The sequence below is a fragment of the Salvelinus sp. IW2-2015 genome, linkage group LG11 (genome assembly GCF_002910315.2).
Source record: "Salvelinus sp. IW2-2015 linkage group LG11, ASM291031v2, whole genome shotgun sequence".
NCBI classification, from domain to species: Eukaryota; Metazoa; Chordata; class Actinopteri; order Salmoniformes; family Salmonidae; genus Salvelinus; species Salvelinus sp. IW2-2015.
The window spans coordinates 48886417-48902081 of record NC_036851.1 but is presented as its reverse complement, the minus strand read 5'-3'; the positions used below and the strand labels follow the sequence as shown (position 1 = coordinate 48902081).

The 15665-nt window shown below is 44.2% G+C and overlaps 1 protein-coding gene across 1 annotated transcript in view; it reads left to right on the top strand.

Annotated features, from left to right (window-relative positions):
- znfx1 (zinc finger, NFX1-type containing 1) overlaps positions 1 to 12108 on the top strand; it is a 19679-nt gene extending 7571 nt beyond the window's left edge. The window contains 10 exon segments of the mRNA XM_070445787.1: positions 3277 to 3408; positions 4006 to 4154; positions 4538 to 4681; positions 5015 to 5132; positions 6275 to 6501; positions 6741 to 6880; positions 7454 to 7754; positions 8729 to 8839; positions 8946 to 9041; positions 9246 to 12108. Of these exon segments, the coding sequence (XP_070301888.1) occupies positions 3277 to 3408; positions 4006 to 4154; positions 4538 to 4681; positions 5015 to 5132; positions 6275 to 6501; positions 6741 to 6880; positions 7454 to 7754; positions 8729 to 8839; positions 8946 to 9041; positions 9246 to 11699 (3872 nt within the window). The 3' untranslated portion in view covers positions 11700 to 12108.
- Positions 12109 to 15665: the final 3557 nt, after the last annotated feature.

The window sequence follows — 15665 nt, the reverse complement described above, 5'->3', positions numbered from 1 at the left end:
GGAGAGGAAGAGCTGCAGACGGTGGCGCTCCTCATGTTCGTCCAATGGGGTACAAAACGTTGGAGGAGCTCTCAGGGAAAGAACCTTCAGAAATAGCCATTACCCTTGCCTCCAGTTATGGACTGCAAGCTCTACTCGACGAGAGAGAGATGCGAAAGGACCTCGTTCAGCTCCTCTGCCAAGTTCTCTGCAAGGCCTTCTGTTCCAAAATGACCGTCAAACTTTACAGCACTTGGCTGGCTTAATCAAGCATTCTGGATTCCTCCGAACCATTCTGCCCCATTATGTGATGGGAATGGGGTCAGAGTTCGACCTCACTCGCCGGGACAGTACCCCCAGCACTTGGACAACATCATGACCCTTCTCGCTGAGGTGCTCAGGATATTCCCGGCTAGCTCGATCCAGGCCGTGTCCATGATAGTGGCCCTCTTCAGACCAGTCATCAACAGCCTGCGAGCCGTGGGGTGGATGTCCTGGAGCAGACGGAGGAGAGCCTGGAGAGGATCCAGGTCCTGGTGGAGCACCTCCAGGACAGAGCCAGGGAGGCACCCTGAAGTCGGACAACTACTCCTTCATCACCCCCCAGGAGGACGCCCACCTGGGGAGGCCGACTTCAGGACCCTGCCCATCTACCCCACCCCCGAGGAGTTCCACCAGGAACAGAGGCCCTTCCTCAGGCCAACCTCATCTTCAAACGCTATGACAGCGGACTGCTGTACCTGGACACGCACTTCCGGCTCATGCGAGAGGACTTTGTGAGACCTCTTCGAGAGGGCATCCAGCAGCTGCTTCAGACCCAGCAGGACCTGGGCAATAAAGACATTCCTTTGAGGAAGAGGCGCTTCGATGACATCACAGTGTACTTTGACACGCGACTGGTGGTTCCAATGTGCACCCGGTCTGGTTTGGCCTATAAAGTCCAGTTTGACTCCAAACCTCTTAAGGTCAGTCAGTTCTATTGAGTATTTGAACAGAAGAAATATAACTTACCAAGACTTGCCAACATTGTGTAGTAGAGTGCATTCAATATATGTTCATGTTATTCTCTGTCCCACACAGTTTGTCCGCTGGCAGAACTCCAAGCGCTGATATACGGGTCCCTGGTCTGCATGTCCTGTGACAACTTTGAGACCTTCCTGTTTGCCACTGTGTCAGACCGGGACCCAAGGAGCTAGAGAAGGGCTTTGTCCAGATCATTTTCTCAACGGAGAGCAGGCGAGCCCTAGCCGGAGTGGAGGCCCACCAGTCCTTCCTCATGGTGGAGACAAACGCCTACTTTGAGGCCTACCGCTACGTCCTCGAGGGGCTGCAGGAGCTGGAAGTAGAGGATCTGCCCTTCCAGAGGTCGGTGTACTGTCTGTCGTTGTTGAATTCAGTCATTAGTCAGCCCTACGTATGTACTGGCTATCGTACCGGTGGTGTTGATGCTATAATGAGAGTCGGCTAAATATTTTTTTCAACCACTTTTTTTCTGATATTGAGAATCGCAGATTGCGTTCATACAGTTCCATACTTCTGATCTTAAAGTGCTAAACATGGTTTGTGGGTGACTTACCTCTTCCACCAGCTGCTAGACGATATTTAGCAGATATTTTGTGACAGAACATTTACCGCATACCAATTATTGTATGATGAATGACAGAAACAGTACTTATGTAGACTAATCAAAATTATTGATTTATAACAATGTAATTGCAGTGTATATAGTGGAATGACTCAGAGGTCCACCTCCTGCTACCTCCAATGGGGATACGTATGACCTGTCTGCTATTGCGGTGCCTGAGTTTAAGAGCAGCCGCTTCCACACCCTGGATCCTGAAGCCTGGCCCCCATGGAGCAGCTGGATTGGACGAGTCCCAGATGAGAGCCCTTCAGCTCGCCCTCACCAAGGAGCTGGCAATCATCCAGGGACCCCCAGGCACAGGTGGAATACATATAGAAAAAATCATACACATTGAACTAGATCATGTTTATGTACACTACCGTTCAAAAGTTTGGGGTCACTTAGAAATGTCCTTGTTTTTGAAAAGAAAAGCACATTTCTTGTCCATTAAAACAGTGTAGACATTGTTAATGTTGTAAATGACTATTGTAGCTGGAAATGGCAGGTTTTTATGGAATACAGTTGAAGTCGAAGTTTACATACACTTAGGTTGGAGTCATTAAAACTCGTTTTTCAACCACTCCACATATTTCTTGTTAACAAACTGAAGATCTCGTACAACGCTGTGTACTACTCCCTTCACAGAAACAGCGAAGAATTGGCTCTAACCAGAATAGAAAGAGGAGTGGGAGACCCCGGTGCACAACTGAGCAAGAGGACAAGTACATTAGAGTGTCTAGTTTGAGAAACAGACGCCTCACAAGTCCTCAACTGGCAGCTTCATTAAATAGTACCCGCAAAACACCAGTCTCAACAACAACAGTGAAGAGGCGACTCTGGGATGCTGGCCTTCTAAGCAGAGTTGCAAAGAAATGTATTTGCCTATTATATCGCATACTGGCTAATAGTAATATAAGATTAAGATGGGCAAAAGAACACAGACACTGGACGGAGAAACTCTACCTAGAAGGCCAGCATCCTCTTCACTGTTGACGTTGAGACTGGTGTTTTGCGGGTACTATTTAATGAAGCTGCCAGTTGAGGACTTGTGAGGCGTCTGTTTCTCAAACTAGCCACTCTAATGTAGTTGTCCTCTAGCTCAGTTGTGCACCGGGGCCTCCCACTCCTCTTTCTATTCTGGTTAGAGCCAGTTTACGCTGTTCTGTGAAGGGAGTAGTACACAGCGTTGTACGAGATCTTCAGTTTTATTGCTTCTTTAATCTGAACAACAGTTTTCAGCTGTGCTAACATAATTGCAAACGTGATTTCTAATGATCAAWTAGCCTTTTAAAATTATAAACTTGGATTAGCTAACACAACGTGCCATTGGAACACAGGAGTGATGTTTGCTGATAATGAGCCTCTGTACGCCTATGTACAGTAGATATTCCATWAAAAATCTGCCGTTTCCAGCTGCAATAGTCATTTACAACATTAACAATGTCTACATTGTATTTCTGATCAATTTTGTTATTTTAATGGACAAAAATGTGCTTTTCTTTGAAAATCAAGGACTTTTCCAAGTGACCCCAAACTTTTTAATGGTAGTCTACATGTACAATTTCTAGGCTGAAAGTTTGACATTTGTATGCCATGCTACTTCATGTGTTGGTGGACTTGCAGGAGTGTAATACTTTTGGACATTCGTTTTCTCTCCTTACTCATAATCTCAGGGAAGACCTACACAGGACTAAAGATCGCCCAAGCTCTTTTGACCAATCAGGAGGTGTGGAAAGGTGTCTTTGACACCTCCCCAATGCTGGTGGTTTGTTATACCAACCACGCTCTAGACCAGTTCCTGGAAGGTAGGGCTCCTGCTCTCCGACATACTGAACTATGGATGTATGGTATATGAATGCATGATTGTCCCACACTACTTTTGCTTCTTGAATTCAGTTATTTTCCACCTCAAGCCATTCTTGAAAAATGTCATAATTTGTGTTTTACCAGATATTATTCTGAAGGGCACTTTAGTCATCATATGTATCAGCAGCTTTTTCATTTGTTTAACCATAGGCATCCCCAAGTAATTATGTTTAACTATTATGCACCATAGGCATCCCCAGTTAATTTGTTAACATTATGCACCATAGGCATCCCCAAGTTAATTTGTTTAACATTATTGCACCTAGGCATCCCCAATTTATTTGTTTAACATTATGCCACCTTAAGGCATCCCAAGTTAATTTGTTTAACATATTGCACCTAGGCATCCCAAGTTAATTTGTTTCACATTATGCACCATCAGGCATCCCCAAGTTAATTTGTTTAACATTATGCACCATAGGCATCCCCAAGTTAATTTGTTTAACATTATGCACCATAGGCATCCCCAAGTCAATTTGTTTAACATTGTGCACAAGGCATTCCCAAGTCAATWTGTTTAACATTGTGCACCAAAGGCATCCACAAGTTTTTACCAGACGGTATTGTAAGAGTGGGTGGGCGAAGCAACAGTGAGGCCCTGAAGCGTTTCACTCTGGGGGAGCTGAAAAGGTCCCATGACTTCCGCCGCAGACTACCGCAACATCTTCGCCGTGCCAACAGTGAGGTGAGAGTTAGTGTGGGAAACCTGAAAGTTACGCTAAAATTTGAGAAATAGTCTTAAAATGTAAATGAGCACTCCTATTGAAGTCAATGTAGCTCAGCTTCCGTATGTGTCAGGAATGTAACAACCAGGTTGGATATCTTTTGGGGTAGTGGAATGTAGCTCAGAGGTCCACCCTCCTGCCTACCTGCCAATGGGGGATACGTATGACCTGTCTGCTATTGCGGTGCCTGAGTTTAAGAGCAGCCGCTTCCACACCCTGGATCCTGAAGCCTGGCCCCCCATGGAGCAGCTGGGATTGGACGAGTCCCAGATGAGAGCCCTTCAGCTAGTCATTTTGGGAAACGATACCACATACTGARGCTCAGAATATTGTTTCCTCTCAGATCTATGATGCACTGCGGACCGAGGAGACTAAGATCCAGACTCAGTCTGTGCAGCTGGAGTGCAGTCTGCGAGGCATTCTAAGGGAACAGTTCCTTCAAAGGTTCATCTCAGAGGAGCACTGGGACAGCCTGTCCCTCCAGCCTGTGAGTCGTTGATACCACTGTCAAATATGAAGATCAATTAGTAGATTATTAGCCGTCTGTCCGAACTGCTACAGTTACCACTATCAGACTGGTGACTACTGCTATGACTATAACTCATAGTTCCACCACCTCTGCTACTTCTAGAACTATGTTGATGTCATATAGGATAACTACAATGAGGACGATAACCCCTACTGCTTATACAAGGCTTAAGATTCATGTAAACAAAATAGACATTCCCAGAAAAGCTTTATGATTCGATCTTGAACTGTGATAATCTGCTATTGGCCAGAGTGGAGACAGTACTTACTCTTGATATGTACTTTTCCTCAGGCACTGGATGGTTTTGAGAGCTATGGTGGGAAGAAGCCGTCTATGATAATGGAGTGGCTGGGGTTAGGTTCCACTGCCTTCCAGCAGAGGACACCACATCCTCAAAATGACAATGCAGGTGAGAAGCCACTGCAGTACCACCGAACGAAGACATAGGGCTGGAACAGTTATTGTATAATCTAGTAACTGACAATTATGGACAATAACCCTGAACTATAAAACAATTATTGTCATAATCTTCTTACTACATTATTTTCAGTAGAAGGGGGATTCACCTTTATATTTAAGTAGATATAGTTTACCCAATAGCAGTTACATTTTGTWTTACATGAAGTGGGTGAAGTGGGTAATCATTATATGAACAGAACGGCACGGTCGGGAGGAGAAACTTAATTTCCAAAAGTTCCAAGCAACAGGGGTGTCCCCAAAGCTGTGTTGTATTCATTAGGTACAGTATGTTGTAACTTGTTTTCAAAGATGGGTTATAATGCATTATAAGCAGTTTTTAAAAAAACAATGTAATAATAACCGTGCATGACAATTCATTGTTACTCAAAATTCCATAATCCTCACAGTAGACGAGACACAACATGATCAGACAGACATAACTGGAACAGGTGCAGAGCAAAATCAAATAGTATTTGTCACATGCTCTGAATACAACAGGTGTAGACTTTACCGTGAAATGTTTAATTTACGAGCCCTTTCCCAAGAATGCAGAGTTAAAAAAGTGCTTCTCCTTGTGGGCTTGTATTTGTCAACATTGCTTGTGAATATATTATGGCTGTAATTCACATAGCTAGCTAGTAGTCTGCTGTATCTTTTGAACTCTTTAAGTTTTCTTTAAAACTCCCTTTGATCCTGAAACTATATTGGGTGAAGCAGAGTTCAGAGTTCATCGAATCAAATGTTATTTGTCACATACACGTGTTTAGCAGATGTTATTGTGGGTGTAGCAAAATGCTTGTGTTTCTAGCTCCGACAGTGCAGTAATATCTAACAAGTAATATCTAACAATTTCACAACAATACACACAAATATAAAGTAAAGGAATYGAATTAAGAATATATAAATATTTGGGTGAGCAATGTCAGAGCGGCATTGACTAAGATACAGTAGAATAGGATAGAATACAGTATATACATATGAGATGYGTAAAATATGTAAACATTATTAAAGTGACTATTGAGAGAACTACTAGAAATAGAAGTTAGAAACTCCTCACTCCTCACCCATTTTACCCTCTCTGTTTTGTGATAGATGGGGAAATGGACGAAGATGAGGAGGAGGAGGACCTGATCGAGATAGCGGAGGAGGCAGARCTGATCCAGGCGGAACGCTTTGTAGAAGTCTCAGACATGCATCATAGTCACGATGATGATCGAAGAAAGATGGAGGAGACAGTCAGGGATATGGCGGAAATGATGCTGGCRATGAACCTGGAGAACACTCAGATACATGCAGAGCAGAGTGAAGAAGGCTGGGAGGTGAGAACCTACAARGTGCCTTGATCCAAACTAATTGTATAGCAATATAGCCAAAACACATTGCATCATACAATATGTGAATCACAAACCAATTTAGCTGCTCCTTGATTTAAAATGACAACCTCCTGCTTCATATTCACAGTATTTAGCTCAGGAGTATGGCAGAAAGACAGGTGCTGAGTTAAAGGTATAGTTAATGTTATTTGAAAAGTCTGAGGTGTCTCTCTCTGTGTGCGCAGATACAGCGGGTGCAGAAGAGGAAGATGAAACATCGTATTAGGAGAGAGCTGGGCAGCAGCTCAGCCATGAGTGAAGATGAGGTAGACACCATTCTGGATGTGTGGACTCTTAGTCTGCCAGACAGATGGAGACTGTACCGGTAATAGTCCCTCTCATCCCCTAGGCAACGCCAGACTGCGAGAGCGTATATTCCCATTGTGCATAATTATGTCAACTAATTACTGAGAAAATGTATCTCAATAGGTGCATGCACTGAACCCCTCACCTCTACAAGTTTCTGTCACCCTGGCAATGTAACTGTGCTTAGTTTGTGCAAAGTGCACAGTCGTCATGACCACTCAAACCACACAGGTGTGCGATTGACTGTGCCACCTTAAGTGACGCATGTTTTGATCTGACTGGGGAAAAGACCAGTGCAAGGCACAGTTGTGTGCCAGCCAAAAAGCAATTTGGGATTATGCAATAAAGAAATTGTCACATCTCCAGTGTGTTGGATTGACTCAGTAAATCAAACAAGGTATAAAGGATTCTGCTCTACGCATTATCTACGAATCTCAGATATTCAGCATTTGATTGTGACAGGGTTATGTCAGGTAAARACAACTTTTCTATAGGAAGTATGTTAGTTTTATGACCTGCGTATGTAGACTATTAGTGGCCTTACCMTGAAATGCTACCAATGACCTCATCTGATGCTGCTCTGTGTTCACAGGTTATGGGTYGGGCGTTATCGGACGGAGCTGCGTATGCGAGCCCAGCAGGCAGAGCAGGACTATCAGGACGCTGCCGAGCGTCTGGCTGAGATTCGTCTCCGTGAGGACTTATGTGTCCTGAAGGACGCCAAGGTCATCGGCATGACGACCACGGGGGCTGCTAGATGGCGCAAAGCTTTGCAGGAAGTGCGCCCCCGCCTAGTGATCGTGGAAGAGGCAGCAGAGGTACTGGAGGCCCACACCATCACCACTCTGAGCCAAGCCTGCCAGCACCTCATTCTCATTGGAGACCATCAACAGGTACTGGACACTCATTGGTCAGGCATGGTCAACTCCCTACTGTTATGCCACTAAATCCAGGGATTGAATTGGACATGAAAATTGCTCCTAATGTACAATTTACTTAAAATTGCTCCCAATGTAAAATGGACTTGAAAATTGCTCCTAATGTAAAATTGACTTGAACATTGCTCCTAATGTAAAATTGGTCCTAATGTAAACTGGGCATTTGTCGATTGAAAGTCCATGGTCATTTTAATTTCTTATTGAATTGCAATCAACTTCCAACTCTGCTTGGGGCTAAACGGAGAGTTCACCCAGCTARAAGGTCTTACATAACTTGACTTGTTCCTTTTAGCTCTGAGTGAAAAAGCTAAGGCACTCTGGGAATATCACATATTTTACTCAGTTCAATATAATCCACTTTTATTCAAAGCTGGTATTCTTGAGATGTGCACTTTGCTTTTGTGTAGGTGGATCACACTTTCGATGAGAAAAAAAAGCTTTGGCTTTGAAGTGCTATTAATCAAAAGTTAGTGGTTGAAATCTAACACAGTCAGGCAGAAACAAACTGAGTACAATAACTCACATTATTTGAGAATGTTTTGTATCTTTCCCACATACATTCTTACCCTGTCCKCTAAATAAAGCAGACACACATTAACAACTGAAAAGAAGCAGGAAAACAAGATAGGATAGCAAAACTGTGAGTTTTTATTTTCAAATACTGTATACTCTTCGTACTCTTTATTTTACTTTATTACARTGATTTGAGAGGGCCAATGCACATTAATCAACATTTCTGTAAATGTGATTTAGTCGAACGGCAAATGTTKATCTTTAGTGGGCAGGTTCTGGAAAAACAGTGTTCAACAACAAATAATAGAGTTGAGGAGATGTTGTSTAAAAGTGTTAAAATGAGGTGGTCCATTCCATCCTCTCTTGGGCTTCAGCGGTACTTATAGGGGTACTTATGTAGCTCATTGTGTCCCTAGCTCCGGCCCAGTGCAACAGTGTTCGAACTGGCCAAGAACTTCAATCTTGAAGTGTCCATGTTTGAGAGGCTGATCAAGATGGACTTTCCATACGTCAGACTTAACTACCAGGTACGTGTGGGGAATCTAAAGGGAAAGTGTATATGGATAAACCAATTACCCTTGTTCTTCATTGTCCATTGACCAATCCTCTAACTCTGGGTCTATCCCCGCACAGCATCGCATGAGGCCAGACATRGCCCGTCTCCTGGTCCCGCACATCTACTCTGAGCTAGAGAACCACCCCTCAGTGATGAACTATGACAATGTTAAGGTTCGTTAATGCTTTCAGAGACTTTTTACATGGTAGTTACCCTCCTTGCAGGAGTGCATTTAAAGTGTACTGTATACTGAATATCAATCCATTTCAGCATGTGGTCAATTCAATGAACCATTAATAAATCACAATACATGTGTAGGCTTTAGAAGTTAGTTGCCMTCCAATAACCGTTGTATTCACCTCCCTGTTGTCTTGTAGGGTCTTCTCTCCAACATGTTCTTTGTGGAGCATACCTACCCGGAGGAGGAGATCAGGGATGGAAAGAGTCGCCAGAACCTCCACGAGGCCCTCTTCGTGGTAGCGTTGTGTCGCTACCTCCTGTTACAGGAATARCAGCCGTCCCAGATCACCATCCTCACCACTTACACTGGCCAACTCCACTGTCTGCGCAAACTCATGCCAGCCAAAGAGTTCAATGGGGTCAAAGTTCATGTTGTTGACAAATACCAAGGAGAGGAGAATGATATTGTCCTGCTGTCGCTGGTTCGAAGTAACAAAGAGGGGAAGGTGGGCTTCTTGAACATCCCCAACCGCGTCTGTGTGGCCCTGTCACGGGCTAAGAAGGGTCTCTACTGCATTGGAAACATGGCCATGTTGGGAAAGGTCAAGCTTTGGAGCAACATCCTGCACACACTGCGAGAGAAAGACCAAGTGGGCCCTGCCCTGACKCTGTGCTGCCAGAACCACCCTGAGCGACACATTAAAGCATTCTGCGGAGACGACTTCAAACATGCTCCTGAGGGAGGCTGCAACCTGCCCTGCGAGTTCCGCTTGAACTGTGGTCACGTGTGCTCCAGTGCTTGCCACCCGTACGACCAAGAGCACAAGAAGTACACATGTAACAAGAAGTGCCAGAAGGTCCTCTGTGAGCTGGGGCATCGATGCCAACTTCTGTGCTACCAGAAGTGCCCTACCGACTGCCTTACGCGGGTAGAGAAAATCGTACCGCGGTGCCAGCACAAGCAGATGGTGCCCTGTCACCAGGCTCCAGAGCGATTRGTGTGCCAGGAGCCCTGTCAGAAGAAGCTGGTGTGTGGCCATCTATGTGCCACGGTGTGTGGGGAGTCCTGCACCACCACCTGCATGGCAACAGTCACCTTGGAGCTCAAGTGTGGACACAAGCAAGAAGGTCCCTGTCATTATAGGAGATCTACAGTACAGCCGGACTGCAGGGCACCTTGCAAACATATTTTGAAGTGTGGCCACCCCTGTCCTGGTTCCTGCCAGAGGTGCCACCAGGGCCGCTTCCACGTGGGCTGTTTCCACCGATGTGATAAGCTCCTAGTCTGCTCCCACAAGTGTCGGGAGCCCTGTACACGTGACTGCCCTCCCTGTCCAAACCSCTGTGAGAATCGCTGCATCCACAGTGCCTGTAGGAAGCCCTGCGGCCAGCCCTGTGCCCCCTGCATAGAGCCCTGTGCCTGGCAGTGTCCTCACCAGGGCTGCAGCAAGCTCTGCCATGAGCCTTGTGACCGTCCACCATGCACCCAACCCTGCACCAAAACCTTGCAGTGTGGGCACCCCTGCATCGGCCTGTGTGGAGACCCCTGCCCCAACAAGTGCCGTGTTTGCCACCACGAGGATGTTATGGAGATCTTCTTTGGTACGGAGGACGATGCTGAGGCCTGCTTTATTCAGCTGGAGGACTGCSGACACATCTTTGAGTCCACGTCCATGGACAAATACATGGGGATGGATGACAACCAGCAGGCTACCGAGGAGCAGCTRGCAGTAAAGTTGAAGGAGTGCCCCAGGTGTCGCACTCCCATCCGCAGGAATCTCCGGTATGGGGCTTACGTCAACCGGAGTCTGGCGGTAATTGAGAAAGTGAAGGAGAAGATTAATGGAGCACAGTCAGATATTGAGGCGCAAAAGGCGGTCCTTAAGCAGCAATGGATTGACAAGGAGGACTTGCAAGGGTATCTACCGACYGAGTACATACAGATCAGGAAAAAACTAAGTGCCTCCCACCTCACAGCTAAGGAACTGTGGATCACGGAAAACAAGATGGCCTCCCTTGAGAGAGTTGGCAAGTTGCTGAAGATTAGTAGGCAGCACATGTCAAGTGGGGAAGCTTTCCACTTTGATGAGAAAGTCGAAGAGTTCCTGAGGTGGCTGATGGATTGTAACCAGAAGTTCTCGGAGCAGCAGGCTTCTGATCTGCAGAGCGAGCTACAGAGGCTGTCCTTTTTGGCCGAGCTCAACACCCGCTGCAAGATGGGTAAGGACACAGGTCGTGGGGTCAAGGTTCAGGCTGAGGTCACAGCCATAAGGGAGGTTCTGGAGAGAATGCAGCCATTCACTCTGCAAGACGAAGACTTGGTAAAGCAGGCACTGAAAGACTTGGCTGAAAAGCTACCAAGCTCTGGCCTGGGGATCAGTGATGATGAACGAAAGATGATACTCTCAGCCATGAGTTTGCCTAAAGGCCACTGGTACTCCTGCCCCAACGGTCACGTCTATGCCATCGGAGAWTGTGGAGGCGCCACGATGAGCCGTAACTGCCCAGAGTGCAATGCTACGATTGGTGGAGCAGACCATGCTCTGGCAAGTGGCAACAGAGTGGCATCAGAGATGGATGGGGCACAACACGCTGCGTGGTCCGAAGGTAACAATATGCTGAACTTTGGTCTGATGAACCTTGCTGATTAAWAACAGATTATTTTCTCTGTTTAATTTGTGACTTCATGACCGATGTGACAGTTATCATAATTTGCACTCCAGAAAGCGTTGCTGTATCAATTGATCTACTAAAATGCTGAAATTACTGTAAATGATTCATTGAATGTGATGAAATCAATCTGCTTTGTGAATATAATATTTCTTGTTTTTTTTAAAAAGTGATATCACTCCAGAGTACAATATTGTATTTTCAACCCAATGTACAATTATGAATTATGCAAATGTTTAGGCAGGATTGTTGGCCCTCAACATTTAGACACCTGTGTGTATTTTTCCAGTCCCACCAATAGATGGCAGCAGTGTATTGTTAATTTAACAAAGAGTTGGCTTGAGCTGTGCAATATGTTTTTTTCTAATAAACAAATCTGAGATGATCCCATATATTTTGCAAATGGATTTTGTAACGCACACATACATACACAATTGTGATTCAGCTAACTGAGAAACTCAAAATAAATTAATATGATAAAGGGTCTGAAAAACAACACTAACTCTGGTATGATAAGAAAACACTGTAAACGTAACTAATATACACAAATATATTGGGGGGATTAAACTGAAACTCCACATTGTGTCTTTGACATTGCCCATTATTTAAATTAGTATAGGCCTACTTTGTGTATCAGTTGAATACATTTTCTGAGCATTTTGTGAACTATAGTGTAGTTGGCCCTAAGCTGTAAGTGATTGTCAGGTGGAAGGGTGGAGGTGTTTGACTTGGTGTGGCTAGTCCTATGGCCCTGTCCAGAGACAACCCTTAGTTCCTTCTCCCTAAATCAATAAAAAGTCTAGGTGTAAGCAGTATGGTAGTAGCTTTACCTTGCCCTCAGATAGGTTGGGAGGATTTTGTCCCACATTTCTTATACTTATCTAATCCTCTCAGATCTACACAGGTGCTTGGTTTAGGTACTAAAGGTTGTTTCTGGACAGGGTTCTGTCATCTTATCACAAACTGCAGGTGTAGGGAGCATCAGGACCGTGAGTCGGATAGATGTGAGAGACACACACACACACCGTACACCTAAACATCTGAAGTTATAAAGATGACAAACACCCTTTATGCATCATCTAGATAGGTGCCCAAGGCTGCATGGATTTGCAGTATTATAAGCTGCATGGATTTGCAGAATTATAAACTGCATGGCAGGATCAGCAAGTTTCTTGCACTTAGTCAAAACATGACACACGGCTAGCTGGCCAATAATAAAACATCACTGGAATTTCAAACATAACATTCTTGGCCGTGAAACAGCAAGACCCTAAACAACKTCAAATTCGTGGAATTCGGGGCTGACATCCATTTAGGACGTTTTGCAGCAGTTTGCATCACTTTATTACATGATGAATGTAGCCTTGTCACAAACCCAGCTCTAATGCGAACTGTGTTCTCTGCAGTAAGAAAAGAAAACTGTAGTGTCAGGATAGGGGGACAAAAAAGAGCAAATTTGAAACCATGAATGTCATGCTGTCAGTATTTATGGTGTTTCGGTTTCAGAGACAGACTTGGACTGAAGGAGGCACTGCAGAAAAATGGTAACATCCTAAGGGGCCTGCAGGCTCATCTGTCACGTCAAATTCCCTTWAAAAAAATCTGTCTGACTTCCTTAGCTGATTGGACTGTCTTTCAAGGACGATTGAGATTAGAGGAGGATTCAATTGAAGCACATGAGTTAGAGAGGCCAAAATCAGTATTTTTCATGACAATGAATCACTGTCATTGTGCTTAATGGGGAGAACAGAGCCACTTAAGTGGCACAGATGTAACCGTTACTTCAGTGAGAGACGGATTCTAGTGCGCGCCTTTAAGCGTTAACTAAATTAAGGCATGGTTACGGTTGGGTTGAGGAGACACTGATCATGCAGCGACAGCAGGAGAGGTGGATTAATTCAGTCTTATACATGTATTTCAGTGGTTAGGCTACCCATTATATGAAAGTGACTTTGTATAGATTTTTCCATAGACCTAATCTGTTGTCTTTGAATGTCGTGTTCAACACCTTACTATCCTGTATAATATTGTGTAGTGAAGACAGAGTTTGAGGCAGTGCTTGACTTGGACAGGAGCTCACCTGAGACAGGAGCTCAGCTGAGTACCGGGCACCTCAAATGTTCTACTGCTTGACTTCCCCTTATAGAATATTAYCTCAAAAGTATTGTGAAGCTCCTGCACCTAAATATAAACAGTACCGGCACCCAAAATGAGTACCGAGCCTATTTCAGTCCAAGTCAAGTACTGGTTTGAGGCATCAAACCAGAACTGAGAATGAGAATCCACCGCAGGCTAGGAACAGACAGTAGCTAGCTATGTTGCATTCTCATCTCATGTTCTGGCCAGGTGTGATTAATGAAGAAGCTTAACAAGATCAGATCTAAATCACTGAATCTGTGCAAACATGTGACATGCATGCAGACTGAGGAGACATGTATGTTAACCTGTAATTCATTTTCAGTAGGCCTACTGTCATCCAAATGACTCCCTTATCTATTGTACTTGTGCAGCACGGTTCCCATTTGATGAATGACACAGACAGTTTGCTTAAAGTATCATCTAATATCATCATAAAGTGATGCAAGGTGCTGCAAAACACCCGAAATGGATGTTTTGAAAGAAAAGAGAGAAAAGCGGCGTATAAAATCCATGTATTACAGTGGGCCATTAGAATAGAGGTCGTTGGAGGTCGTTCGGAACGCTGAAAGGGCCGTAACTTTGAAATTCACTTAAAAACACCATCAAACCTTTATAGAAAATGTTAATTGCATATTTACAACGCGTTTTCTAATCCTTTTAARCAGATACTGTAAATATCTGATGTATTTTTAGCATATGCCTTAGTTTTTGCATTGAGTACATGGTTTGATATTGCCTGTTTGTTATTATAATGTTATTACAATAATAATCATCCCTTAACTCGTATCTGGGCCGTATCAAACATCACAGAGGAGTGCTGATACGTTCAGGTTTCTCCTGTCCATTCGTTACTTTACAAATCACAAAACTGATCCTAGATCAGCACTCTTACTTTGAGACTTCCATCAATGTCTTACCTGTGGATCATAACACGCTGAAATGTATTCACACAAGCACTGTTCAGATTGGCTGTGAACTGAAAAATTGACATTTATAATCAACTAAAGCGATATAAATAGTCTTTGACAAACCCCATTTGCTGAAATATAAGAATGGGTCGACCATACAGGAGGGCAATTGTTGGTGCATGGAAGATTGGTACTGTGTATGCTGTAATCTTTATGAGCCCACATTATGAGTAAATCGTTCATTAAGGCTCCCATGGCTCCATTTATCAGCACTACTTCACTTTAAGTGAGAGAGCTTTTGATATTGTAATAAAGCCTGATATAGCTAGCTACTACTGTGTACTGCCCTGGAGATAGGTGCACAGGGATGTTAACATGTGCACTTACGAGATTACATACGTTTGGGAGGGAAGGTGTTTAAATGTATGCGTAATAACTTAAGATACTGAATATATCAAGAGTTTTCACCCCAGCATTACGTAAGGTGAAAAGCTGTTTTTGCTGAAAGTACCCAGGGCCTCTTGGGTCGTAWTCTCCCCTGAAAAAGTGGTTAGTGATCAGAGGCCCCAATTCTCCCCATCACTCTGGGTCTATGTTCACCATGTAGCTCAGCTCCTAGTGGAGATGTAGAGAGCTAGAGTTTAGGAGTGGGGAAGGAGTGAGCCCACTGACTTAATCAACTATCATTCTCCCCTCTCCAATGGATAACCGCTGAAATAGGCATCACCGCCCTCCTCTTCAATTTCTCTGATTTAATTTTACCCCCTCATTTTACTGTCTGTATGGTTCTCTTTGTAACTGACCATTCTCTTCCYCTCCAGATTCCAATATCTAATCTTCTTCTCTTGCTTTAGCCCTTACTGATTCAGCTCAGTATCATTTGTTAATAAGCCACATTAG